The following is a 16,169-nucleotide window of genomic DNA, read 5'->3' as shown; positions in this document are numbered from 1 at the left end:
TGATTCTTAAAACATTTTTAAAGATTGAAGAACATATTAATATATTCCTAAACTAATATTATTAGTGACTTAAACGCACTCAATCATGATAAATTAAGTCAAAGTACTCTTGTTTATTAGTACTACTCATTTTTCCACCATTAAATTATACCTTTCGATTGAATTTGATTTAACCAATTGAAAGGATTGAATTTAATTTATCTAATTGAAAATTTGGTGCTTAAATGCCAATGTAGAATTTTAAATATTACTACTATTTTCCTAATCCCACAAAACAATAAAGGAAGATAAGCGTGAACTCTATTCTCAAGGTCAATCATATTTCTCTCTCCCCTCTCTTTCTCCTCATCTTCTTCCTTCAATTCCTTAGATCTCTGTAAAAAAAACCATAAAAACACTACAAGAAAATCTACGAGGGCGGCGCCGGCCAAGCCCCCGCTGAAGCGGCGGCTTGGCCTAACCTATCTCCGTCCCTGCCCACATTCATGCTCTTCCGCAAGAGCATGCTCAAGGGTCTCACCATTTCATTATTTAATTAAAATACTTCAATTACTAAAAACATTCCCACAATATAAAAATACATTAAAAATACTCGAACTACTATTACTCCCTCCGTCCCGCTTTAGCAGTCTCAGTCACTTTTGAGCACTCATTTTGTAAAAATGATAATAAATAGTTAAAGTGGAGAAATGGTAAAGTACGAGAGAGAATAACGTAGATAAGACTCTTCTCTACATTATTCTCTCTCGTACTTAATTATGTAATTTTTTAGGCTTTAATTATAAAATTTTTAATTTGTAGGATTTTAATTATGTAATTTTTATGTTTTTGGATTTTAAGTATGTAATTTTTATTTTTTAAGATTTAATTATGTGATTTTTTAAGGATTTAATTATGTGATTTTTATTTTTTTTTAATTTGTACAAAGGGAGTGGGAGCGGAGGATTGCGATGCGGATGGAGTCAGGCCGCGACGGCCGTCGCCTGTTTCCTTCTTTGAGGCCGGCGTTGGGAACTGTTCGGGTCGGCGTCGGAGCTACCCAAGTGAGCTCCGGCAAGCTGGCTAGCCACCTCATCCTCACCGGCTTGGATAGGGATACCGACCTCGACTGTTTGCTGGAGGAGGATGCGAGGCCTCTCTTATACCTCGGATGAGTACGCACCTCCTGCCAAACGTCGAGATACTTGAATGGTTTGTACTGAATTGAATGGAAGGTCGACATGGCGGCCGTGATGATGTCAACCTCGCTAGTGCCGCTCCCTGCCGACTGCTGTTCCTGGAGGTAATACCCCTGAAACTTTTGGATTTCTTCGTTGGCTCTTCCGATGGCATTGCACACCATATTCTCATTGCGCTCGATGGTGTCATCCGGTCGGTTGGAATTGTACCGGCGAGAGACGCGCCACCAAAACCTTTCCCCGGTTTGGTTCGTGCCGGTTTCCGAATCTTCGAAGATTTCCAAATAGGCTTTGAATAACTTTTGCATCTCCCCAGAGTGTACGGGGTGCGGACGTTGGTGTCACCTCCAGTACTGCCACAAGTACGAACACGGACACTACGAGGACGAGGAAGAGCGCCGAAACCACCCTCCGGTGGCGTCGGGGCTCTCCCTCCCGTGCCAGTTTCGGGAGCCCACCCGTACCCCTCGGCATCTAGCTCGTCCACCGGGTAAGGCCGGTAGCCACCCGGAATATGAAAACCTTAGGTTTGAGGAGGGGGGAGAAATCCGTATCCGGATTAGGGAATGACGATGAGCCGAACTATTTATGGTTTCATCCGCGGGAGTTGGATGGGTGATCGTCGGAGCCGGATATTTTGTTGCAAGAGTGAAAGAGTGGGAGATGAGAATTGATGAGAGAAGTATTTTATGTAGTGCAGTGTAAAAAATTTTGTGTGGAAATGAAGGTATTTATAGATGAAAATGTGAATTTTGGGATAAAAATTAATTAAAAGTGGAGAAAAAATGGATATATTTTATTGGGAAGTGGGAAATTATTATTTTTTAATTTAAAATCGATTTTTAAAATATATTTAGATTTTTTTAAAAAAAATAGAAAATGTTGACGGCTAAGCCGTTGGCCAATCACGCGAAGCCACGTCAGCCTGCTCAGCGGCACGGCGGTGCTCGATGCATCGAGCAGGGCCGTGCCGCTGGCAAAAGCACAGCAGTGAGCATATGCTTGCCGCGTCAGCGGCACGGCGGCCCGCCGCCACATCGAGCACCGATGTGGTTGCTCTAATACTTATACCAAAAAAGGATGAAAAGGTTAATACTATATACTATCATTATATACTTCTAATTAACACCTTAACATGGCTGACAATAAATTTTTACACGACCGAGCACACTTGATCATAAGACTAAAATTTGCTAAAACGAATGCTAGAACTTATGTTTAACCCTGACAAGAAAAGAAATCGTACTAAAATATATGTACAACATGGATTGCTTTCATAATCATTAGATCAAAAATTCCTGCGGGGATATACAAAACTAGAGCGATGAAAGAAGAAAAAAGTCAATCTGGAGATGTTGCTACTCTATACACAAAGCAAAATGAAAAAACAGAGATGGAGTTATATCCGAAGGCCTCTATCTGAAGCAGCTTGGCGCTGTTTGAGCAAAAGCTAAGGATTGTGGTGTGATCAAAATCCAAATTCGAAAGAAAGAAAAGAATAAAAGAAAAGCATGCCCATTAAACATCAATGGAGTCGGCCGTGCTGTCTAGTGATTCCACTCTTTGGTGTTGAGAAGTTGGGCTGCGACGATCTAATTGTTCCATGTTGACAATGACAGAATCTACCCTAGGAGTCCTGGGTTCTTTCTGCTTCCGCCTAACATGGCTGGATTTATGAATCTTTGAGAGCTCCTGAACAATGTCCCTCATGCTTGGTCTCTTTTTAGCTGCAGGGTTTACACATTTGTGTGCAAGGGCAGCCACTTCATTGAGTTCTTCCACGTCAACTCTCCCATCTAGACGAGGATCAGCAAGTTCCTCCCATCCAACTTTTCCATCGGTGTTCATGGCTGCCTGAGATCATATATATACCAAAATCAACTAGAGAAAACAATGATCAAACAAATGATGCAGATAGAGTGACACCAATGCTGGCAGAGGAACAAGAGAAAAGAAGAAAAGAATCATTTATCCAAAATAAAAAACCAGATCCACGATTATTAAATAAGATGCATGAAACTTGAGAAAATGTGGAAAACATATTCCTGCATGACTATTTCCCAGTGCAAGAGTAACAGTGAAAAGACGGAAAACATAAATGATGCAAGGGGAACATGTGATATGCCAAAAGCCGGTGTGATCATAAGATTGTGAGGCAATCTAAGACTATGGAGACAACTCACCAGCTCAACATACTCCATGAGACCCTGTAGGGGGTTTCTTGCCGCAATAAGTTCAAAAAGCAACACCCCATAGCTGTAAACATCACTTTTTTTTGTAAATGACCGGGTCGATATGTATTCAGGATCAAGATACCCAAAAGTCCCTTGAATATTAGAGACTTTCTTGTTAACCATCTCTTCTCTTGAAAGTCCAAAATCTGCTACCTGTCAAATAGACCATGCATAGTATGAACATCTTAAAAATGCACTTGTACATCATAAGAATTTTGAACATCTTAAAAATGCACTTGTACATCATAAGAATTTTGAACAATTTTTTATAAGAATAATGGAATACTGACAAAGAATTACCCTGGCTCTCATGGAATGATCCAACAAAATATTTGAGGATTTGATATCACGATGTATCACAGATGGAACTGCCTGCAAGAAATTGCAAAAGCAGAAGATAAGCATTGACTATAACAGGGCAGCAAACAGATGCACAACCATAAAAGACTAGTATTTGTTGTGAACATAAAAATAAGTTATCCAACTTACCCCGTCATGAAGATATTCCAAGCCCCTAGCCACATCGAGGGCTATTTGAACCCTTAATTCCCAACTCAAAGGCTGAAGAATCTCATCTAAAAGAACATGGGAAAAGAAGGTAATGATTCAGCATTAATGGAAAAGTACCATCAAGTAACAAAATTCGCAAACTTAGATAATGGATACCGACAGGTTCATAATTTTCAAATTACTCAAGTTCAAGATATACGGAGTACAAGACACAGGCAGAGTAAAAAGATCCAAAATATGCCTACAAAAAATGTGTAGTAAATAACAGCCTACTTTGAGCCAAAAGCAGATTAAAGTTACAATAAAGTACTCTCTACATCTCATTCAAAGTGTCTCAAAGATTAAGCCATGCATGTGTAAGTACGATACACTTTATACTCTAATCACCTTTCATACATGTGCTCATTTGTAAAGAAATGAGACACTTCGGACAGAGGGAGTATCATATAAACTTTAAGCAATGCGGATCAAATTCTTAGAGAAAACTCATCAGGCAAAGGATGTGAAAGTTAAGTTCATAGTCTGCTGGAACTGCCTATGTTACAAGTTATCTTCTCAAATATTTAGTTTCCAACCCAACAGACATTGTGGTTTGATTACACAAGTTACATCCCATTTTCAAACTTCCTATATTGTAAATTAGGAATTCAAAAAATTAGCATCAAGATCCAGATACCAATGAAGACAACAACTAGAAGAGATGGACCCAGGTGGGCTTTGTCAAATACTGTAAACCCTATGCGTTGCCATGGGCTGCTCAGGTGTGGGCTTAGGGAGCAAATAGCACACTGAACATACTGTTGAACAAAACAATTTCATTTCTTAAACTGAAAGCAGTGTTATGGGCACTTACTGTACAAATGTGAAGCCAAACTTCCTCTGCTCATATATACGTAAATAAGCATATGTTGGTTTTTCTCTGCACAATACCCAACCAAATTCACAAGGTTCCTGTGGTGTAACCTTCCTAATAGCATAACCTGAGCACAAGGGCATATAAAGAATAAATATGGTAATGTATTCACAAAAAATCTTCAAATGATGCACTAACAGCAGTTTACAACTTTCTCATTGGAGAAGGACATGATGAAACACTATCATTGTTATCAAGGCCATATAGTGTTTTTCCTCTTTTTCGAGAATTTGTTCTCAATCTCCCAGCCAACCATTTCTATATGATATTTCATTGACAAATATACTTTTACATCACATCTTGAATAAGAAATTGATTATTGCTATTATTCGGCTGTCATATTATCTATTTTCTATTGTTGAGTTGGAACTGAAGCTGGTAATAAGTAGTTGTTCATTATATGAACAGAAGTATGACGGGAAAGGTTATTGACAATGCCTTCTACACTGCTAAATTTACATTGCAATTGCTGATCTGCTTTTAGGGAAGTGTAATCCTTTCAGTGTTCTTAGAACTCCATAGGGGGTATACTTAAGAATTTAGTTATAAGATTATTATGTTGATTAAAAGTTGACTGCCAAATAAGTTAGTTGATAAATGGAGGTACCTCTGTATGGAACTCTTTCTCACCCTGCTTTGAATCAGTGGCCAGCACTTTAACAGCAACAGTCTCTTCAGCAGACATCTGAGCTTTATAAACTGGACCATAAGCCCCTTTACCAATTAAAGTTGTAAAATTGTATGTTGCTTTCTGCAGGTCCCTGCTCGTAGGTTAACAAAATAATATCATAAGAAAAAGGCTAAAACAATGACATGTACATAAAATACCCATGTAGACTATTTATGCCAGACACTAATTTTGCTGTTTCATCTTGAGGCAAATTACTTTTCATTTTAGTTCCTATTCATAGCGATCTTGAAAAACATGCATGGTAAATATATCTATGATATTTTGAATATAGAAATACGGAGCAGATGATTACAGGCATATTATCTTCATTTAAAGACTCAACTTCGAATCACTATTCAGACCTATGTTGCATAAGAAGATCATATAGCAATTGATTCAGCATGAGAACACTTACTTGTAGGAATACTCCAGTATGCCTGTTGCAGTGACTAAATTCACCTTCTTAAGCCCCCTAAGCCACAAGGGCATACTACTCGGCATCACAGACTTAGGTGATTCAGTGCCAAGCGATGAATCTGTTGCACAAGAATCAACCCCATTTGCACGTATTGGGATCGTTGCATTCCTCCTAGAGCTGCTATTTCCTATTTGGGAATTCTTCCTATGATACTTGAAGCAAAAAAATGCTGTTACAGCCAAAACAACTCCGATGACCACTCCAATCGATAACCCGATAATTAAGCCTGATGATTCCCCTTCCATCTCTTTCTTTACAACTCAACCTCCTCAATCCTATTATCTAATCCGTCCATGTGACTGCAAGACAGTAGCAATAATGATTCATGAAAAACTAGTAAATCAAATAATCTTCAGATAGGATCTCAAGACCATAAATGCGGAGCCCTTGGTTTTAATCATGCCTATGAAATTGCGCTGCAGATGCATGACAGTTACAGAGTTTTATGAGGAAATAATCAACAAAAGATATGAAACTTGTGAATTAGGGGTCTGGAACGTTGAAAAAGAATAAATGTGTAAGCAACAACAACAAGATAATCAACAAACAACAGCGGAACAAATAGAGCGGGAGATTCATGCGTTATCGTCAATCTCAGTAGTTTCCAAAACAGGACGAGTCAAAAATTCGCCTCGCGATTTTGTCAACAAAAAGCAGTAGGTATAAATCAGCCGGAAGTTCCAGGTAAAGTAGCAGATAAACACCGAAAATTTTAATCAAAACACATCTAGAAAAAAGAAAAAACCAGGACAGAGAGAAAATTGAACAGTACTTTGCTGAAACTTTGTTGACCAACTAATGTTTTCCCCATTCTTCTTCTTCTTCAGAAACACATAAACACACAGAGTCTCTCTCTAGAGAAAGAAATAAAGAAAATGAAATAATCAGCGATGAAAACAGGGAGAAATGTGGGAGGAGGAAGGAATCAGGTGCGGGAGTGAAGGTGAAGATTGAGCTGGTAGTTTGGATTTGTTTGGGGAGAAAGAAGGCGACATTTGATTTCGTATATATTAGGGGAGGGGAGGGGAGAAGAAGAAGAAGAAGAAGAAGAAGAAACAATGGCAGCTGGTCAAGGAAGGATCACTGTAATTGGAATTGGCGATGAGAGAGATGAGTTGTTTTCTTGGATTAATAATTTCAAAGTGATTCCGCTCGTAAATGCTATACTACGCGTGCCACTCTGCCATTTCTTATTTCCCAAAATACTCTTTTCTCTAATTTCTTTTTGTTTTTTTATTTCTGCCCTTCTTCTCCAATTTAATTATTAATGTCGGATGATATTCCTCTTAATTAATCATCCATCGACTTGATTGTTTATGGGCAACAACGAATTTAATTCTTTGTACTAAATCCTGAGTGTTGCTGTGATATTAATTTATTATTCTAATATCAAATTATGTGATGTATAGTCTCATTTCAGTTTTATTGCGTAATTCGTAATGTTAAAGTGAAATAAAGTGTATAAACAAAGTGAAAAAAAAATTAATGCGAAAGGTATATAACTCTGAAAGATCTATAAATAAAAACTTTTAATAAACAGTACTGTAATTAGTAATTTCACCAACATAATTTCATGGAAAATTAATTCCAATAAATATAACTCTGCGAAACAGTCACCAAATGCATTTTGTTAATAGAATTTTATACGGACAATTCACATTAAGAGTATAAAATTCCACATTCAAATTCAGATATTTGGAATTTCACAATTTAGGACAGTGCAGATTGCAGAATAGGAAATATTTCATCAAACAAAATCTAAAAGACTGAAATAGGTCAATTAATCATTTATAGAATTTCTCTAATTACATTATTTATTTAAGGAGAACTACATTTTAGTCTATACTCCTGTTTGCTACTTGCACATTTATGATGGTTGGAGTGAATACATGAAATGATCATATTAAATTATTTATTTAGTTCGTTAAAAATAATTTTTCTTTTTTAATTTTTTCTTTTTTCTTCTTTTCATTATTTTTTTTTTTTGTGATTTTTATTGAGTGAAGTACAAATTTGGTATTTGATAAATAATCATCTCATTTTGACATTTTTTCGTCAATCAATAAATATCTAATTTGGTTTTTTACTACTTTTGATAATAGATCCTACATTCCACTACCTTTATTTTATTTACATTTTAATATTTTATTATAAAAATGAAAATAAGACCTATCTCTCACTATCTTATTTTCATCCACTTTTCATTACATTTCTTAGATACTTGTCCGGTCAAACTAGGTCTTAAATTCATGGACGGAAGAAGGAGTACATATTAGCAGTACTTTATGAAAATGAATTGCACCGGTAGTCTTCGAACTAAGGTTTTAATTCATTTGATATACCGTTCATTTCGAAGAATTAGTTCTTTTCCATTTTGCCCTTTTTAGCTTCAACGCTAAATTTGATTATATTTATTTATTCTCATTTCTATCTTTTCGCTCATGTCTACATCTTTTTCATTTCTCTCTTATCCTCTTATTTTCTATTAGATTATGTTTTAAAATATTTAATATTTTTATAAACCTTTTGGGATAATTCATTTATAATCTTGAAAATATTCTTTATACATATTTCATAATATAATTAGCTAATATAAATATAGTTCAAATTTGATATAGTAGAACTGAAGTTTTGTATGGAATATTATCTTTTTTATGCACTCCTAATAAGTTTGTATATACCCAAATATTAATAAAATAAAATAAAATAAAATAAAAAATTATTTCAAGTATCAAATCAAACATAAGACATGGGATGATTTCAATTTTTGCATAAAATAAAGTATTTAATTAAAAGAGAGATGAAAATAAGAAATGATCAAATTTGTCCTTGAAGTTGAATATGGCAAGATGGGAAAGAATCCTTAAATAAATTAAAACTTAGTTAAAAACCTACTAGTGCAATTTATTTTCATGAAGTACCATAAATATGCATGATCATGTATTCACTAGATACAAAATTTGCAGTTCACCATTTTTATTTAGTTTTTCTACCTTGTTTTTTCTTTTAAAGAAAGTTCAACCTAGATTTAATTACTAAGAATAGAGATTTTGGGGACGTTAAATGTTTTATGAGAGATAATGAGAAAAAAATTGGTTGAAATAGTATTAGCGTATAATGAAACTCATACCATTAGCATTTTAATGTGTTATGAAAAAGTTTACAAAAAATGTGGACTAATTCCAAAGATCGATTTAAAATGTCAAATGAAACTATTTTTTGGGATCAAAAAAATATTATTTTTTTAAATTAAAAATGTGTATGAAATTTAAGTGAGGTTACGTATTAGATAACTGTGGGTGGTAAAATACAAATGAAAATTTATATAACATCCTTCACAAAAATAATTTTAATAATAGATGACATGAGCAATAATGCAAAATTTGGTAAAAATAAGAAAGATATAGAGAGAATATTATTGAAGTATTATTAATAGAAAATGAGTCTTGTCTCAATAAAAGAATTCTTTTATTATAAATAGATATAGACTAATTTTGACATAAGACAAATTAATAGAAAAATATAGTAGGAGTATAACATTTTCTATTTGTGACGGGGATAGTAGTTAAAATTCAAATGCTTTTGCAACTACAAAACCAGTCGTCCTAGTCAAATTAAAAGTACCGAAATAGAGAGTAAATTGTCTAAATGCTTTATAGGAAAAAGGAAAAAGGAAAAGGAAAAGAAAATTATTATAGTAATTTTATCGAGGCAATAGCTAGTATAATTTACATGAAAATCTAAGCGGGCAAGACTTTATGTTTTGTTTGCAATCAACATACTATATATACTTTATAATATCATGAATAAATATAGAGCTAATCTCAAATATTCAAACAAATAAAAACATTACTCGCACGGCGGTGAAACTTGAAGCAAATAATTTCAAAATTCAGTTAAATGTTTGATTTGCCTGATTCAGCTCATTATGGATAATTCATCCATACTCTAATCATCTATTTGAATTATTAATATAATCATATTATTCTTATTTAATTTATCCAACAAATCAAACATCACACCGAAAATAAACAGTAGTACTAGTCGCTAGAAAGGAAATGGTTGATACTATTGATATAGCTTTATCTGATCCATATTGATTAATACTTATCATGAAAAATATATATTTATTTGTCTACATAATGCTCCAAATAAGGGAATGAAATAAATTGGAAATTTTTTTATCTTAGATTAAGGGTGGGTAGGTACGGTATACCATACCGAAACCATCATACCGTATACCTTACCGAAAATTCGGTATGAGGAAAAATCATACCTTTACCTTACCAAAACTTTTGGTATACCGAACTTCGGTATACCTTATTTTCGGTATGACAAATTTAAATACCGATACCAGACCTTATTTTCAGTATGTCATACCAAAATTCGATATACCGTACTATACCAGAGTTTTACGGTATATCGGACTACGGTACGGGATACCAAAATCTCATTATTTTGTAAATAACTCTAAATACAAAAACAATGAAAATAATATTTCAAAATACTTAGAAAACATGAAATTTAATCAAACTCAAACATATTCAAATAATGTTAAAAAACACTGCAACAATTAAACTCCATTTGTTTGAAAATAATTTAACTAAAATCTTATATTTGTTTGAAACTAATTGATTCAACGATATCAAGTTTTCCTAATTGAGTTTATTTGATTTTATATTTACATGATTAGCCGACAACTATAATGAGGCAAGATTTGATTTCTACATGTAAATATTTATTTGTTTGGTAAAAGTATGAATTTACTGGATATAATTTGGTATATATTTATATCGGTATATACTGAAAATTAAGGTATATACCATATTTTTGGTATATACCTAAAATTACGGCATATATCATATTTTCGGTATATCCCGGTATACCTCGGTATATGAAAATTCATATCGTTACCGTACCGAAATAAATCGGTAAGGTATGATACCTTACCGAAAATTGCGGTATACCGAAAATCCGGTATTTTCGGTATTTTTTCAATACAGTATTTTGGTATTTTTACCCAGCCCTATCTTAGATTATGGATAATGAGTCGATATTGTGGTTCAATTAGTTGCAGACTATGGTGTATTTGTGATGGAAGTAATCAACTGCTAACCTAATTAAACTTGTTTCTCAACATTAGATATGGAAATTATCACACAACAAGACATTGTCAAGACCCATTTTCAATTCAAAATTACAGAATTCAATTTGACAGTGTCCACTCGGATAAGATATAGTACAGATGTGGCCATAATTAATTACATAACCACGTCACCATGTTTACTAATGAGATTTATATATGTCGTTATTTTTCTTGTCACGTAAGTTGAGTATATATAGACTAAATTTTTGTGAAGCCTAAATCTAAATTAGAGAAATTATAGTTTGTTTGTGAGGAAGAAACAAAACAAATCGATATAAGTATATAACGTTTGGTTACAATTGCAAGCAATATTATAGTATGTTGTTGTCATAAGCCGTATTGCTTAGTCAAAATATCACGTTATATACTAAAACTCATGCGTAATTAAGTAGATTGCGTGCATTATTTCATATTGTATCATGGCTTCATACATAGGAAGAAAAGATACATATCCAAATCACCAATTAAGCAAATCTTTTTTTTATAAGAACTAACTATTCATGAAAGTTATACTTATTTAATATCAAATTTTAAAAACTCGGGTTATATTGATAACATGAAGCAATAATGTTGTGTGGATAGAATGTATTGGAATCGTGACAAAGCCAAAGGCCTATAGTCTTTCATCTTGACGAAAATCCTAAGTCTTTTACTCCTCTATCTCTGAAAAGTCTGAACATTTGGTTCGTTACGAGTTTTAATGCATAATTAGTAAGTAATAGAGAGATAGAAAAATATGTAATTAAAGTATTGTTAGCAGATAATGGTCCGACCTTATTAGAAAGAACAAATTTTCTAAAATTAGAATGTTCGTACTTTTCAGGGACGGATTAAAAAAGAAATTGTTTATACTTTTCAGGGACGAGGTGTATGAGAAAGGATATGCCATTGAAGTCTCCCCTATAGCATATAAATAAATGTGAAGTTTGGACGAGAGAATATCTTCATAAATACATTTCTTGAAGTTGACATGCATACAAGACTTCTCTAAGCTTAACCGGACATTCCTCAATCAATAGCTTTAGAAGTTATCCTACACTTGAGACATACAAATAGTTTGTTTTGCTTTAGTATTATTTTCATTGTAGTGATACATAGTTTGTTCATAGTTCTGATACATATTCAGTATACTGAACCATTACAAAATTTGTATATTCATCCAATATAAATGAGTATAATGAACGATAAATGTATCAGTATAATGTACAGTATGAATATCAGTACTATTTCTTATTTTCTTGTGAAAAAATCGTCAGAACATAAACAATTAGGATTTCTACCTTTAATATGGTATATGATGTATCATGTATATGAAATATACATCCCTATAATAAGGAGTATTATGAATCAATATAAAAAACTAAGCAAAAAAATTGGTTCCATTGAGATGTGAACAGAAACCTCATATTTTAAGGACTAACGACTTCTCAACTAAACTACTTCAAAGATTATCAATTTTTTGCACTAAACTGCATCCTTAATGACATGTTTTGAACTACAATAGTAGTATTTATATAAACTGACAAATTATCATAGTATTTTTCGCTCGATAATAAAGGATAATATAAGTTTTACATGTGATTCCAAATCCCCTATTAAATCCGCTACTGACTATAATAATCAATCTATTATTCGTATATTTCGTGTTTAGAGCCTTGTGGTTTGAGTAACACACAAACATTCCGCACGTTGAAGCCTGAAAATAAAACAAGATTGTTCCTTTGCTTTATAACTGAATACTATATGCAATGAAACTGGACTTTATTTATATATTAAATATTATGTGATGAAAAATATATCAGATCAAATGAAAAACAATATATACATTAATTTCAAGACGTGAGGGAGGTCGTGACTTGTGACATCATGATATTAATTTCACACCAACACACTAACCTTACAAATATCCTCTGCAGTTCTACAAAACACAGCATAGCCTGCTGTGCATGAAACGCAGAGAATAAAGAACGAAACGCAAACATATAACTTATTAACTTGTTTCTTTAATTTTTAATCCATTTTCCCAATAATTACCTTCAGATAATTACTAATTCACATCATTCCATCCACATGGCCCCACCACACCGAACCATTATCTCTTTCTGTCAAATATATGTAAATAAATTTTTATAAAAGTTATTTACATTTTTTTTATCATTAACTACTAAACTGATTTGTTTTGTTCGTATTTACAGAAATACTACTCCAGTCCCTATGTTTTAGTATGTAAAGTGGAGTAATATGAAACTATTTGTTTTTATGTTGAATGATGGAGTATTTTTTTTATAATAATAATTCTATTATTATAATATACTTTATACTACTCCACTTAGTTTTTTTAAACATGGAATAGGTGTAATTAACAAAAACTAAGTGTTACTGTAATGTATGAAAATACATTAGTACTATTATAAAAGAAGGAACATCATAAGAAAAAATATTCTTCTATATGTAAAGAAACTATCCAACATGCGTGTCAATAATGAATATTTATATTAGTAAGAAATGATAAGTCAAGTTAATTTTAGTAAAAATAATGATTTCTACATGATATTTTATTCTAGTGTAAAGAAGAATTCTTGTGATAAAAAAATAGCTAGTATAATCATCGTATATGAGATTCCATTGAATCAATTAGCATTTTTAAAGAGATGAAATAATAAGCGTCAAATTTCATCAGTATTTACACTTTTGAATAAAATAAATCAGTTTACTAGTTAACGATAAAAAAAATGTAAACAACTTTTAGAAAAATTTATTTACATATATTTGACGGAGAGAGATAATGGCTCGGTGTGGTGTGGCCATGTGAATGGAATGATGTGAATAGTCTAAAGGTAATTATTGGGAAAAGGGATTAAAAATTAAAGAAACAAGTTAATAAGTTATTTGTCTGCGTTTCGTTCTTTATTCTCTGCGTTTCATGCACAGCAGGTTGTGCTGTATTTTGTAGAACAACATAGGATCGTTCCCACTTACAAACTTCAAGAGTTCTTCGAATAAAATTTATATGGGGATAATAACCAATAAGTGTGATCATTTATGGAGTAATAAATTAAAGAAGTCACCAGTTTGAAATTGATTTTTAGGGTGATGTAGTAGTTTCTTCAAAGATAGTAGTATTTGTTGGGTATTGGTGGTTCACAACTGAACTCTAACTTCAGGTTAGTATGATATTGTCCACTTTTGACAAAGCCCTCACGATTTTACTCTTAGAGTATTCTCTAAAAAGCATCATTCTAATGAAATTGGGAAAGTCCATTTATATGCTTTCAACTATTGTTCATTCTTCAATGTGTGAATTTTTTGCCTTCACACCTATCATACTATTATACAATACACGTAAATAAGATCAAATTATCTCAATTAAATTTGTAACTAATAATTCGCAAATCATGAATCTTGATAGATTTTGTGCGTCAAAAGACTCAAAATTATCTTTCATACAATTTCATTTTGTATAAAAAAAATGTGCTATTTGTTCACACACACACTGACCCAAACTTTTTGACGAAATTTCTAATTTGATGTGATAAGTAAAAATGAAAAAAATGAAACAATTAAAACGATTTTAGTCTTTATATTAGTATATCAAAATTAAACCTTAAAATATTTTCGTGGATCATAGGCTAGTTTAACTAATTTATAAACGACTGTTCAATACTATAAATTTCGATAATTACTAGGAAAGAATGATATGGTCATTAATGTGAGGTCTACAATAACGACAAGTTTGGAATCAACATTTTAAAGACTTCATCGCAACATAGTTAGTCATTTTGTTTTAGGATATCATTTATTTGGAATTGATCTCAATTTATTTTAGGCCCATCCAATTTCTCATAAACCTAAAAAATGACAAAATCGATTGAGAAATAAAATAAGTTTAGGGTGGGGCCGGAATTTCGTGATCACAATAGTAATTGTCAATTAGTGCGGTGCTTAGTTTATTTATTAGTCGAAAATAAGAAACCTTGTTATTCGTGTATTTAATCCAAGGGTAGATTTGGAATATCCTAAGAGGTTAAGAGAGAGAATGTTGGGACAGAGGGATTGTCGCCAAAGCTCTGAGCCGTGCTAGCAAAAGAAGCGACCATCACAGTGCTCAATGATTATTATCTTTAGACTTTAAATTAGGGCTTATTAGAGCATCCACAACTGTGCTTTTACCAGCGGCACGGTTGTGGGTCCGGCCCCACTTTTTCTGTCCGCTCTCTGGTAAGAGCACAACACCCATAGCTGTGCTCTTCCGCAAGGACGCACACAATTAATTTAAAATTCAATTAAACAATAACATTTCCATAATAATAAAATTCATTAAAAAAACCTAAATAAAATTACAAATGACAAATAAAATAAAAACGACATAATTAAAAGCCTAAAAATTAAAAATTACATAATTAAAATACTAAAAATTAAAAAAACCACTACTTGTTGCCGAATTTCATACACATGTGGTTGATTAGGTCTTCTTGTAACTGAATGTGGGTTCGGGTATCGCGCATTGTGTGCCTTGTCTCGATCCTCTGGCCAACCGTCGTATGCTCACCTCGGCGTGGGGAGACCTCGCTGTTGAGCTTCCGGCTTCATCCTCGTCGTAGAAGCTAGCCGCCCTCGGGCCTTCGTCGGCTATAATCATGTTGTATAAGATAATACACGTGAACATGATGTCGGCGATATTATTCACGTACCACAGCCGAGCCGGAGCCTTCACAATGTTGAATCGGGCTTGAAGGAGGAGGAGCGGGGGTATTCGCCGCGACATATACTTCGTAAGCGGCACGATGTTGTTTGTAGTATTCTTGTTCTTCGCGCTCCGCTTCCGCCATAATATGGGTAAAATCCATTTGAGGTTTTGAGTGAGGGGTGAATGTGTTGATAGTTTGTATGAGAATTATGAATGAGAGATTAATGAGAGATGATTTGATGTGATAAATGGATGATGAATGTGTGTATTTTTATAAATGATTTTGGGGAAAAAAATATAAAAAAATAAAAAAAATTCAGAAAAACGGGCAAAAAACGGCCATATTTTTGGGA

General features: G+C 33.2%; 1 protein-coding gene across 1 annotated transcript; it reads right to left on the bottom strand.

Annotated features, from left to right (window-relative positions):
• Nucleotides 1-2,418: 2,418 nt before the first annotated feature.
• LOC121809598 (calcium/calmodulin-regulated receptor-like kinase 1) lies at nt 2,419-7,129 on the bottom strand. Its single transcript, XM_042210320.1, has 8 exons — nt 6,756-7,129; nt 5,921-6,282; nt 5,443-5,596; nt 4,776-4,902; nt 3,902-3,987; nt 3,713-3,784; nt 3,362-3,565; nt 2,419-3,032 (listed from the first exon to the last, which is right to left on the bottom strand). The coding sequence occupies exons 2-8, from the start codon at nt 6,226-6,228 to the stop codon at nt 2,697-2,699; spliced, it is 1,287 nt and encodes a 428-aa protein (XP_042066254.1). The 5' UTR covers nt 6,229-6,282; nt 6,756-7,129; the 3' UTR covers nt 2,419-2,696.
• Between the last annotated feature and the right edge of the window lie 9,040 nt (nt 7,130-16,169).

This window comes from Salvia splendens, chromosome 6 (assembly GCF_004379255.2).
Source record: "Salvia splendens isolate huo1 chromosome 6, SspV2, whole genome shotgun sequence".
In the NCBI taxonomy this organism is placed as follows: Eukaryota; Viridiplantae; Streptophyta; class Magnoliopsida; order Lamiales; family Lamiaceae; genus Salvia; species Salvia splendens.
Note: the sequence above shows the minus strand (reverse complement) of the source record. Positions and strands in the feature narration are given on the sequence as shown.

What these genes read in the sequence shown, in the direction of transcription:
- LOC121809598 (XM_042210320.1), bottom strand. Translation starts at nt 6,228, where the DNA reads ATGGAAGGGGAATCATCAGGCTTAATTATCGGGTTATCGATTGGAGTG. An exon ending in AGAAAGAGTTCCATACAGAG is followed by an intron (nt 4,903 to 5,442) that starts GTACCTCCATTT and finishes CCTTGTGCTCAG; the next exon opens with GTTATGCTATTAGGAAGGTT. An exon ending in TGGAATATCTTCATGACGGG is followed by an intron (nt 3,785 to 3,901) that starts GTAAGTTGGATA and finishes AATTTCTTGCAG; the next exon opens with GCAGTTCCATCTGTGATACA.